The 12,511-nt window shown below is 40.7% G+C and overlaps 1 protein-coding gene across 4 annotated transcripts in view; it reads right to left on the bottom strand.

Annotated features, from left to right (window-relative positions):
• Nucleotides 1-6,422, bottom strand: part of def6b (DEF6 guanine nucleotide exchange factor b) — an 11,821-nt gene extending 5,399 nt beyond the window's left edge. For 2 of the 4 annotated variants that reach the window (XM_076267521.1, XM_076267522.1), the window contains exons 1-6: nucleotides 6,254-6,422; nucleotides 4,119-4,259; nucleotides 2,584-2,769; nucleotides 2,162-2,386; nucleotides 1,318-1,464; nucleotides 718-826 (exon numbers count right to left, since the gene is read on the bottom strand). In XM_076267521.1, the coding sequence (XP_076123636.1) occupies nucleotides 718-826; nucleotides 1,318-1,464; nucleotides 2,162-2,386; nucleotides 2,584-2,769; nucleotides 4,119-4,259; nucleotides 6,254-6,349 (904 nt within the window). In that variant the 5' untranslated portion in view covers nucleotides 6,350-6,422. The remainder of the gene's footprint in view (nucleotides 1-717; nucleotides 827-1,317; nucleotides 1,465-2,161; nucleotides 2,387-2,583; nucleotides 2,770-4,118; nucleotides 4,260-6,253) is intronic. The other 2 variants (XM_076267519.1, XM_076267520.1) reach the window with 2 other exon arrangements.
• Between the last annotated feature and the right edge of the window lie 6,089 nt (nucleotides 6,423-12,511).

Raw genomic sequence — 12,511 nt, forward strand, 5'->3', positions numbered from 1 at the left:
TATATTTTATGTTTTGGGCCTTCAGTTGAGTTCAAAATAAAATGGGCACACTTGATGTTTTTTTTTTTTTAAATTTAAAAAGTTATTTAGATTAGTCGACTAATCAAAACATTAGTCGAAAGATTAGTCGTTAGAAAATTAGTCATTAGTGGCAGCACTATTCCAGAGTAATAAAGTGGTTTCCAGAGGAATCAAAAATTAAGTAAAGATCTATATGTGGTAGAAAACAGTTATGAATTGGAGGTATCCCACTGTATGAGGGAGCTGGAAAAATTAAACTTTGATCAGGCCAATCACATTGTGTATAGAGTCGGTAGGCGGGCTTAACATAATGATGGCAGAGTTGCGACGGTTCGCCGTGAATTCCCTGCTACTTGAAAACAATGAAGATGGATGTTGCTGTTGGCAAACAGTGTGACACGACACACGAGTTAAGCTTTTTTTAAGTTGGCAAAAGTTTGAACAACTAGCCAACTAGCTCCGCTGGTGGGAAAACACATGGGACTCATGAGTTGTACAGTAGCGCTATCCTATTGCGTGCAGAGAAAATTAGAAAATTAGTCATTAGTGGCAGCACTATTCCAGAGTAATAAAGTGGTTTCCAGAGGAATCAAAAATTAAGTAAAGATATCAAAAATCTATATGTGGTAGAAAACAGTTATGAATTGGAGGTATCCCACTGTATGAGGGAATTGTTATAGGCATGTATTTATTTACCTGTGGTCCACTCTTGCCTCTGTTTGGTGTCAGGTGCGCTCATCTCATAGGTTTTGGAGAGTGTCTTGACACAAAACATACATCTCTTTCCCTCCCTGTCTGGCAGCACCTGCCAATGAAGAAAACTCTTAAAATTAAAGATTGACAACTGTTGTAAAATTCAATCAAACTGATTTAATTCACTGGTGACATATACACCGAGACAAAGTGTGTAGAAGATCTACTGACTAAAAGAGTCTGGGTTTATCCAAACCAGAAACCATTACAATAATAGCACAAGGTGCAAGCTGCTCTCACTGTCTCAGGTCTGCCTTCGCCATGCACGGTGCACAAGACATCCTTTCCCCCTCAGCCCCACACACATAATAAGACAAAGCTGCTGCACAACACTCACAACATTAGCATTATTTATTATTTATTGCTACAAGAGGAGCTGAAACCAATGTTTGCTTTCTTTATACACATAGAGTATAATGAGGTGTAACAATAAATGAATCATCATTAATCATCTTTTGTAAAACAATCCATTGAAACTTCATATATATCCCCTAATGGATGTTTTAGCGTATGTCATCATAATGTAACGTTGCATGAAAGTACCTCTACACAGCAGTTTTGGTCCAGCTCGATGACACCTTTACACTCTTTGCGGTCCTCACTGGTGTAGTAGGCCAGTGAGCTCACCTTCAGCGAAAACCATCGCTCTGTCCAGTTTCGACGAAGATGGCCCTTCTTCCACAAGTATCCCTAGGAAACACACACACACATATGTACGCACATACATACAGGCATTCATTCATGGACACACAGAGGCATTCACACATAATCCGGTCCATACTATGCTACATGCATCTACGTGCACATAGAAAGTCAGTACAGTAGCAGTTGAGTAATCACAAAAAAAAAAACAGTTAAGGAACCCACAGTGAAACCTTAAAACATTAGCCTAGAAATCTAGACGCACCCTAGCAGCAGCAAATGTTATTTGCTGCCAGGGTAGTCTAACAACTCTCCGTTGGCTTGCGAGCTGGAAAAATTAAACTTCGATCAGGCCAATCACATTGTGTATAGAGTCGGTAGGCGGGCTTAACATAATGATGGCAGAGTTGCGACGGTTCGCCGTGAATTCCCTGCTACTTGAAAACGGATGTTGGATGTTGCTGTTGGCAAACAGTGTGACACGACACACGAGTTAAGCTTTTTTTAAGTTGGCAAAAGTTTGAACAACTAGCCAACTAGCTCCGCTGGTGGGAAAACACATGGGACTCATGAGTTGTACAGTAGCGCTATCCTATTGCGTGCAGAGAAAATTTGAAAGACAACCGTTTATCCCGCCCCTCGGACTGAGCACTGAGAATGGTGAGTCCCCAGACCCTACATCTTGATGTGGGTCTGGCTCATCAGGCCATTAAAGCATGGGATTACTTGATTTACAATGAATTACCTCTTTCAAAGTATTGCCCACTATCTCGCCATAGACCTCTTCAATCGCCATGGTAATGGATTCTCTATCAACGCCTCTTGTGACAACTCCAGAATTCATCAGATCCAGGAAGGCCCAAACATTGACGCCACTCTGCATGTCATTCTGGGAAATGAAGTCCTCGATGTCGACACAGCTCAGCTCCACACTCATGGCCGAGCAGATCTTCTTTATCAGGTACTCCACCTGAATAGTACAGGTCTTATTTTACCATGGCCACACCAACGCATAACAATCATATTTACAATACCTAAGCTGACCTGACATCATGGTAATTTAAGGTATTTTTGGTATCAATTCCTTAATCTGTAGATTTACCCTGTTGTAGATTATGCAAATAGAGCTTTATTGTTGACTCCCTTTGGTTTCCTTAACTTACTCACCTCCTCAGGGACCAACACCAGAGGGTACTTGTCCTCAGACAGGAAGTTAAATAGACACCAGAGGTGGAAGGCATCATTCTTTGATAAAGCGCTGGAGCCATGTTTCTCAGGATGGTAGTTCTTTGTAGAGCAAAGCGTCCAGCAGAGCCTGTCGACCTCCTCCTTCTTGAATGTCCCTTCCACAGCCTAAAATCAAACAGAGTGATTTGTTATGTGACGCACACAAAATAATGATTAGTGGTGTTTAAAAGTTTGTGAACCCCTACATTTCTAATACTCTACTATTGTTTTGTGTTTGTGATGGGCTGTGCCTAGGGTGATGGTACTTGGCTAAGGTTCTTTATGGTTTATGGTTCAGTCCACATCAACGGGACGGACCGACCTAGCCAACTTAGACCATGCCTGGGCTGGTTAAGAGTATTTTGAGTATTGGATATTTCAATGTGGTAATATGGTGGTAGCATGGAGGGGAGTGTCTCCAGGACGCTGGTTTCACTGTTAAGCCTTCATGAGGTGTCGTGGGCCTAACTTAACGAAACATCGGTGAATGAGGGTGCCCACTTGATAACCCCAATGACATGCCGCATACTATATAGGCTACTGCTGTTGGATGGGCCATTTGCATTGTGCTTGTGACCATTTGTTGGCGGATTTGTGGGTAGTGTGCTTTTTAAAGTTAAACTTGAGCAGGGGCTTCTGAATGTGTTTTTACCTTGGATTTTGGCACAAGGGATTTTAACATCTAATCCTGTGTATTAATGTAATGCTAATACTAGTTTATAGCATTAATAAAATTGATAAAGCAAGAAATAACACAACACTGACATTAATGTCTTCACAAGTCTAGTTTTACCTCACTGGTGTGGCATATGTTATGACCTAAAATGACTGAATGGTCTGATCAACAACTGTTAGAAATGTTTGTTTGACATCGTTCTTGCTAACAGGGTTGGGTTCACAACTGTTTGAGTCGTTCAGTTCACATACTTTTCACTTTAAGCCCATTTACTGTAATCTAGCATAAATGGATAAATAAGTTCATAAGTTTTGCTGTATCTACTTTTCCAGTGTTAAGATAACAATCTGATCACATTGTATGTCAGATTTATGCTGATTACCAATGATCTCTAAATGGTTGACAAACTTTCCAGTACTGTTGTAGTTTACAGGGGTGGATGCAATCAATGTTAATGATACAGAACACGTCAGTCTGAACACGTCAGTCTTCTATCAATACATCTGCACAACAAAGTCTTTCAAAAAGGAACTTTTTGTCCTTCCACATGAAAGAACTAAAATGTCTACTTAGCACCCTTTACAGGAACTACTTAAAAGCTTACAGGCTAAAAATGTCTATATTGCTGCTGGGGTGTAAGCCAGATAGCTTTTCAAGACTTTACATTTTATGCTTCATTATTTTATTACCCATGATTTTATTATATTTTAAGGCGTCATTCTTTTTTTCTGTAGGACTTTTGGGGACATCAACATCAACACTGCCAAAATAGACTTGGTTATATTAACATGCTACATGCCTTGTCTAGGATGTAGGTGTTGAGGTAGGGCATGTAGCCTTGACTTGAGACAGGCCCGTCATCATCGTCCCTGAAGTGCAGCTCCAGAGCCTGCTTGTCATGGGTGATGCACAGGGCGGTACATAGGTTGTGGGAGAGGACCTGAAACAACACACATAATGCAGACACATCACCATGGTATATGAAAGAAACTAACAGCAAACAAATAAAACTGCCTCAACTAATGAAACACTTATATCAGTTCAATTCATAGTTCATAATACCAGATGTTCCATAAAACTTCTTTTGCACAAAGCACTTGGACAAGTCTTCTCCACACACACAGAGGGAGAAGGTAATCCTTTATTCTGAGATGTGCCATATATTCCATTAATGGAACCCACAAACACACAATGAAGGATTTGTTTAAACATGTCACATTAGTCATTAACTAATGACACCAAAATGAAAGTGTTTCCATTTTTGTGGCACCAATTTTAAAACCAGCCCGCTCGTGGTTGCAAATGGTTTCAGAAACTGATACTATTTATATTATACTACGACTGGCTATTATGTAAATACACAAGGAGCCGGTTTCACAAAGCTATTTTAGACTGGTCTGTGGTGTTAAGGCAGTCTTATTTTGCATATACTTCTAGTGTCTTATTTTACCCAGAATTTGTTGCTGCAAAGTCCAACTTCAGATATTTAAGAACTAAACTGCTTTCTGCAACGCTTTACTTAGATTGCTATCTGAAGTCTGTCTCATAGCCATGACTTAAATCTTGGTGAGGCCTTTGCAGTGCATGACAGCACTGTGCGGGGATCAGGTTCTGTGTGGAACAAGGCCTCTTTGATGGCGGGTTCAGGAGGTCTGGCCTGACTCACAAGTCCCACAGTGTGACAGGGATAAGCCTCTCAGTCACTGGCCCAGATCTGTGTGTATGAGCCCCTTGTCACCTTCGACCAACACACACACACACACACACACACACACACACACACACACACACACACACAAGCACACAGAGACACAAATACACATATACATGACAGACAGACAGACAGACAGACACACACACACACACACACACACACAAACACAGACACAAGCACACAGAGACACAAACACATATACATGACAGACAGACACACACACACAGAAACACACACACACACACACACACACACACACACACACACACACACACACACACACACACACACACACACACACACATTCTCTTAAATTCTACTATGTGCCTACTCTGGCACTCCCACAAAAAACATGGCCTACTTACTGTAATCAAGACTAGCACACAAACAAATTGTATTTTTTTCATTCTCCCTTACAATGATTTTATATGATCATAATGTGCTTACATTAATGTAGACAAGTTTATGACAAAAACTTACATAAGAGACCACTATTGCCCCATTTTGTGTCTCTGAACAATGGATTTCCCAATGATTTGTTATCTGCTTATAACTCTGGCATGTATACATAGCCTAACTCATTTTCTGCCATGATCCGTTATATATTTCTTAATACAAGCAAGTGTAGTGGCTAAACCTTACCATTACTCTTTATTTTTTTGTGTTATGCACTCCCAGTTTCAGTTTTATGTCTGCAGGTTTTGCATCCTGTCACATCACAGATCGCATCAACATGTAGTAACAACAGTGCACCACAACTTTCAAATAAAAACAACACCAAAAAGCTAGCAAATCAAGCTTTGTGAGAAGACCAATGCCGGGAATATGTAGGCTACCTAAGAGTGGTAAAATGAAAATATATTCTTACTTTCAACCTATCTAACCAATTTCAAAAACAATTCCATATAACCTACAGGCTTAATTAGCCTAGGCCTACAGTCTACATTTTCTAAAATAATCCCACAATAAACAGTAGCCCTAATAATTAAAATAACGCCATTTAAGGACATTTTTTCTTTAATTTCAAAATATCTCCCAGGTGTGGCGTCATACAGTCACATAGAATATCACAAAGAGCAAAGAAATAGATATCCTACACAAGTGACACTCCTCTCATTACACGGGAGTTATAAATAATATCGGCTACATTTCACCAGTGCCCTTTGCCCTGCGCGACATAGCCACCTGTCCCTTGATACTGCCTACCACTGACCCCTCACCTTTAGCTGGGACTTAGACACTTTGCCGCTCTCTCCCACGTCTAGCGAGGTGAAGGCATGCCAGATTGACTTTAGTAGTTCCGCGCGAAGCTCCATAACGGTCGAAAGAACCCTCAGTGCATGTTGGTGTTAATCGTTTGTTTTTCTTTTCTTCTTCACCTTCTTAACCACAGCCTCTCTTTTTTTTCTTTCTCCCCGACCTCTCTTAGCAAGCCTCCACGTATCCTGTCAGCTGCAGAGCTCCAGCGCCACCCATGGTAAGCATCACAAAGCTCTCATCCTCAGCCCACTTCACTCTAAAAAAGGCTATTACAAATGTATTACACTAGAGGGTGCTATTTGCATGAATTTGTAGTTGAATCTCTAGAAAAGTAACATGATAAAAGAACACAAAAACACATACTGCCCCAGAGGCATAGTCTTCATCAGATAAAGGGTGAGATGATGACAGCAGCGGCATGGTGTGTTTTCTTCACTGCTTCGCGAGGTGACGGCATTTAACGATCCCACTGCCCGAGGACACTTCAGATCAACTGCAGCCTGTTATGACCTGAGCCTGGTTTATCATATTTCCCCCTCACTTAATCAAATCTATTAAACAAACCCAGCCATAAAAAGAGAGAAAGAGAGAGAGAGACAGAGAGAGAGACAGAGAGACGTGCCATTTGTCTTGGTTTCCTTGGCTTGTACCCCTGAGGCCTTTTTGTGTTTTTTTCCTTTGCTTTTGAAGAGTTGATGATGTGAGTCCTAAATTATAATTGTACAGACAAGCATGTGTGTGTGTGTGTGTGTGTGTGTGTGTGTGTGTGTGCAGGGGTGCCTGCAGGAATTAATGCTATGGTGTGTGTGTGTGTGTGTGTGTGTGTGTGTGTGTGTGTGTGTGTGTGTGTGTGTGTGTGTGTGTGTTTGTGTGTGTGTGTGTGATTTGTGATGGTATTGTTAGCATTTGTATGTTTATCCTTTCCTTCATGGAGGGGAGGATTAGTTTTACAATAATTCTGACATGAGAGGATTTGCAATCTGATCCAGAACATTTCTGTATCTACCACACTAATAACATCCTTCACTCCTGACAGCAATCTTCAAAACTAATGGAAACATCTACAAACTCAAACCACCAAGACAAGCTAATGTACTTTAAGAAGGAGTTAAGCACTACCTAAGGGCCAGGATGGGCAAAAATACATCAAATGTATTTTAAAATAAAATGTCAAATACCCTAATTTTAAGTTTATCAAAATAAACTATCAAATAAAGTACCCACACCATGTATCAAAAAACCATGTATTTTAAAAATACTAAAAATACTCATTAAAGGTAGCATGAAATCACTCTGCAAACCTTCCATATCTGTCTATTTAATCTATTCCTTCATCAGTACACTGACTGTTGATTAAGTGGGCAGTGTTTGAGAGCAACAGCTTTTCTCTACCTGAGACATGCTATAAATTTGCAAACAGACAACAGATCAACTATCCTGACCTGCCAGTTACATCTCATAGCCTAAATGCTGTAACAGAGATGCACTCAAAAAGTGAGAACTGAACTTGTGAAGTGGTACAAACCAACCAACGGGCCACAGAATGTGGGCTTAAAGCAACCCAATTCAGAGGATTACCTTAAAATAACGGTTTCCAAATCATGGTACACTGACATACCATAAGGTAAGAAATACTGTAAGTATTGAAATAAATACTTGAAATATTCAGTCTGCAGCATCGGGGTTGTGCAGTGCTTGGTAGGTAGTAGGCCTATTTGTGTACATTCTCCCTACAGTATATCTCAAACTAATCATGAAGAATGTTGTGGGTTTGTCACAATTGTCATCTAAATTATCCATTACATAACAATGTCTGGCCAAAAATCTAGCACATGCTATATCCTAAAATTAGTTTTTTTACAAATGTGTTTTTTATTTATCACAGTAGTGTGGAACTGGCGGCAATAGTCTGCTCATTGAGGATTGTGTTGGTTAAATGAAAACTAATAGCATTTTCACAAATATGTGTATATGTTTTGACTGAAGTGTGTATGTTTTGACTGAAGTGTGTCATTTTGCAAACAATCTAGGAATTGTGCAAATTGAGTGTGGTGTTTGGATAATTGTGATTATATTTTGAAAAAAGAACCAGAGTTTTCAAAATTGCTTGTAAACAATTGAAAAAAACTGCTATATGCTCTGCCCTGAGCACTGTTGTCCATTTCTTGATATTGTGCAATGACTGCTCAGTAGTGTTTTCATTTGGATTGCTTTGTGAATGACCTGAAGACATTGTTCAAATACAAATTGGGAATATGTATTTTAAATACATGTATCATAAATACCGCCCATCCCTGCCTGGACTTGGCTGCATCCCTGTAACTGGGTGTGACTTATTTCTCTTCTGTACACAAACAAACACAAACACAAACACACACACACACACACACACACACACACACACACCATAATTACAGTACAGGTACAGTATACTGTACAGTCCAATATAAAATTTGATATAATCCTCAGGAAACACATGTGGACAGTTCAAACATGGATCAAACAAGAGGCAGCAAGCACATGAGCCTGACATAATTACAGAAGACTGGACAACGTGAGCGTGCACGACTGAGCAACCCAACTGAGAGGAGGGGAAGAGAGGAAAGGAGAGAAGAGAGGAAGATCAATATATTTTCAACATTTCAAGTTCATTTCATTTCAAGACTAAAACATGGTGTAAAAATATGCGTTCTGAGCTCTATGTATTCAGGGTCATCATGTCTTTAGTTGAACATGTTAATCAGCAGCAGGCTGATTTGAAGACCGTCTTATTAAAATTACATGCTGAAATAATACAGCTCACTGATTGTGCATAGATGACAATAAACATCTGAGTGCCTTGTCACAGATGGTTTCCAACTCCAACTTCCTGAAGAGCTTGAAGCACTCCAGCTGTAATGTTTGGTTTGATGGTGTCTCTTGGCTTTCCTGTGTGAGACCCTACAGGCAGTTATGAGACTACCTGGCTGTCCACACCCTGTCAGGGGACGGTGCAGTGATCTAACCTCCGGTACTGTCACTACACACACACACACTCTCTCTCTCTCTCTCTCTCTCTCTCACACACACACACACAGAGAGAGTACATTATTGAAGTACATGGAATGGAGGGTAAAAAATCTTAAAACATATTCTGTGTATACTGTACATAGAATCCACACATGCACACTGACGATCAAATATTGACACATGCATATTCATGTGTGATACAAGCACAAACAGTCTAGACTCTATACATCCCTGAGATGCTTACTTGATTAGACCTACATCAACACTAGCTATTTCATGTATTATATGGTCATTCGATGAAAAAAAAAAACAGGATCATGACAGCATAATCATGTGTACGTGCAAAAGAGTTTGTTTCTGTGTGAGTTTATATGTCTGTCTGTCTGTCTGCATTCTTGTGCCTGGGAGGGGTGTGTGTTTGTATTTAGGTGGCGCACCTGGCTGAGGTTCTCCTCACACACCTGCACTGGCCCTCTTCTGTGCATTCGATGCTCAGACACATTAACGTAGCTAGATGATAGCCCTGCGCTGGCATGCAGTTTAATCTGTCATCTAGTCAAGTGGAGACTCCTGCCTCTCTCCAACTCACGTCCTGCCCACACTCACCCAAAGCACACTGCACTTACAGGCAAAACACCTGACCACCAAACTACAATCAGGGTGAAATGGGAGGGTTCACAAGCTTACTGTCAATAAACACTTGACAAAACCTCACAAAGAAAACAATTTAGGAATATGCATTCTGACCACTGAAAAACATTGTATGGTAGTATCACCACTGGACAATTGGATGACTCACATTAACTTCTTCATTAACTGTTGTGCATCTATGTCACTTTGGATAAACACATATGCTATATAGCAGTCATTAGTCACCTAAAACATACCTGTACCAAATTCATCTATAAGCTACTACTGAATCTATTTTAGTACATACAGAACTTGTCACTATTATTACACAAACAGTCTAAACAGTATTTAGCTGTACCTTTAACCACCCCATCCCCACCCCAGACAGTCAGTATGAATTTTTTATACAAATCAACCTTTCCCATCCCAACCACATCACCACCTCCAACCACCTCCTCTACCACTTCCTCCTCCACATTCTCCTTCAGGCAGCAGTTCCTTCCTCCCTGTCCCAGTCTCCCTCTCTGGGCTTTGCTCCAGCTGTGGCTGACACTCTCCACACAGACGGATGGGTGCTGGAACACAGCAAAGATCCTCCACGAGGGCTGACAGATGAGGAGATGGCTCACTCAGTGAGTCAAAGACTTTGGGGTGGAGGGAAGTGAGGTATGGAGCAGAGGGCTGACTGAGTGAAAATGTGTGTGTGTGGGGGGGGGGGGGGGGGGGCTGCAGGTGGAGTTTAGTGTATTTTGGCTTGTTCCTCAACTTAAGCAGTTTTCTTGTTTTTGTATCCGCCGCTGTTGAGAGACAGCCCTGTGTATGTATGTGTGTGTGTGTTTGTGTGTGTGTACTTCAGACTCTTTAACCGTAAACACATGAGGTGGTTGTGTTTGGGTTGGTGTGATTGCCTGGCTGGCAGCAGGAGTGTTCACAACACTTTCCACTCATTCTCTACGAGTCTGTTTACATCTCTCTTCCCTGAAGTGACAGAAGATCATCAGACCATGGCACAGATTAGGCGCTATGAGCTTACAGCTCCACACACCAATGAGAATTCAAAATCTTTTTAAAAATCGCACATGCGTACACAGAGATGTTTTGTACCAAGCAAAAGGAATGTTGAGCGCAAAAAAAAGACAGAATGTCAATCAACAGTGGTACTGATGTTCAATGACACAAAAAATAATCATAATCTTCTTTCCTGCCAGTTGGTTACACAACATGTGTGTTACCATGAGAGTATGGTTCTGCTATGACTGCTAACTGTGATGACTATAATGTTTATTCCCTGCATGTACTGTGATTTTGTTGAAAGCAACTATCTACACTTCAGTAAGTTGCAGTTGTAAAATTACAAACTAAAATTACTAAATGGTGTATTATTGAGGCGGTGCATTGGTGAGAATCTGGCAATCTGGTAATTTCAGGAAATACTACTGTCAGCAGTGTGCATTTAAGTTACTTCCTGTGTCAATTTATGTTATATTGGACTGCTATCTATAGTGGTAAGGGCTTTACATAAACACAACACAAAATGAGCCACTTTCTGCCACAAACAGTGTTTTTGGATTCAGTATTACAAAACATAATATCACAAAAATCAAATGTTTTTGGCAACATTTGTATTTTCTGTTGTGTTTTTCTGTCATGACATAACTGCACCGTGTCTGGCAACAGCTGCTGGGCCATGCGTTACAGACGATGGACCAGACACAAGGCTTCCCTTAGGAACATGACAAGCGGTAACTCAAAGAGATGCTCATGTTTTGGGAGGCCAGGCAGTTAAGTCCCCATTTGTTGACACTGCACAATGATTGATGTCCGGGAAGGGAGGGGGGCTTCTAAGTTCCGTCTTTGTTTGATCTGAAGTTGACGCAGTCATGAGTGCCACCTAATACCCTGCTGTAGCATGTATCTACCTGACCTTTCCTGTAAAAAAACAGGAATTGGAAATGTAAATGTCTGACGGCATGACAACTGAGTGTGGTTTTTTAAAGTATATTTTTGGGCTTTTTTGCCTTTATTCAGATGAGACAGTGAAAACTGATGGGAAGCAAAAGGCAGAGAGAGAGATGGGGTGAGATCTGGATATCACCTGGGTCAGACTCAAACCCGGGTTTCTGTGGCCACCTGGATCCAAAAGCGGTACAGGCACTGCAGCCAGTTGCGCCACAGCGCCGCCCTGGGTGTGTGCTTTGATTACTACAACAGAAACAAAAACAAAGCCAATGGCCTGGCTTGGACCGTAGATAATTCATGATATTTAAAGGAAAACATTGGTAGGGAACCAACCAGGAAAGAGTTGGTCAACAGTAAAACACTGTATGTGTGTCGTGCTGGTGATTGTCCAATCTGCTTGGACCATTTGAGTGTTCTTCAAATGGCATAGATTGAAGTATTTTTACCAGGTAACAAATCAAGACAGAGGGGCCTGACATTTCGTGATGTTCATTACATAACCATTGTTTTTTTATTTATTTATTTTCTTAACTTTATTAATGGTGCATCTGTCAATGATTTATTGATTTTTATAATGTATTTGATGATCATCCAGCCATTGTGAATATAAACATAGACCC

This window comes from Alosa pseudoharengus, unplaced genomic scaffold (assembly GCF_046254945.1).
Source record: "Alosa pseudoharengus isolate Yale_2024_CS ecotype anadromous, Long Island Sound unplaced genomic scaffold, YU_APseudo_1.1 YU_APseudo_1.1_scf_5, whole genome shotgun sequence".
In the NCBI taxonomy this organism is placed as follows: Eukaryota; Metazoa; Chordata; class Actinopteri; order Clupeiformes; family Clupeidae; genus Alosa; species Alosa pseudoharengus.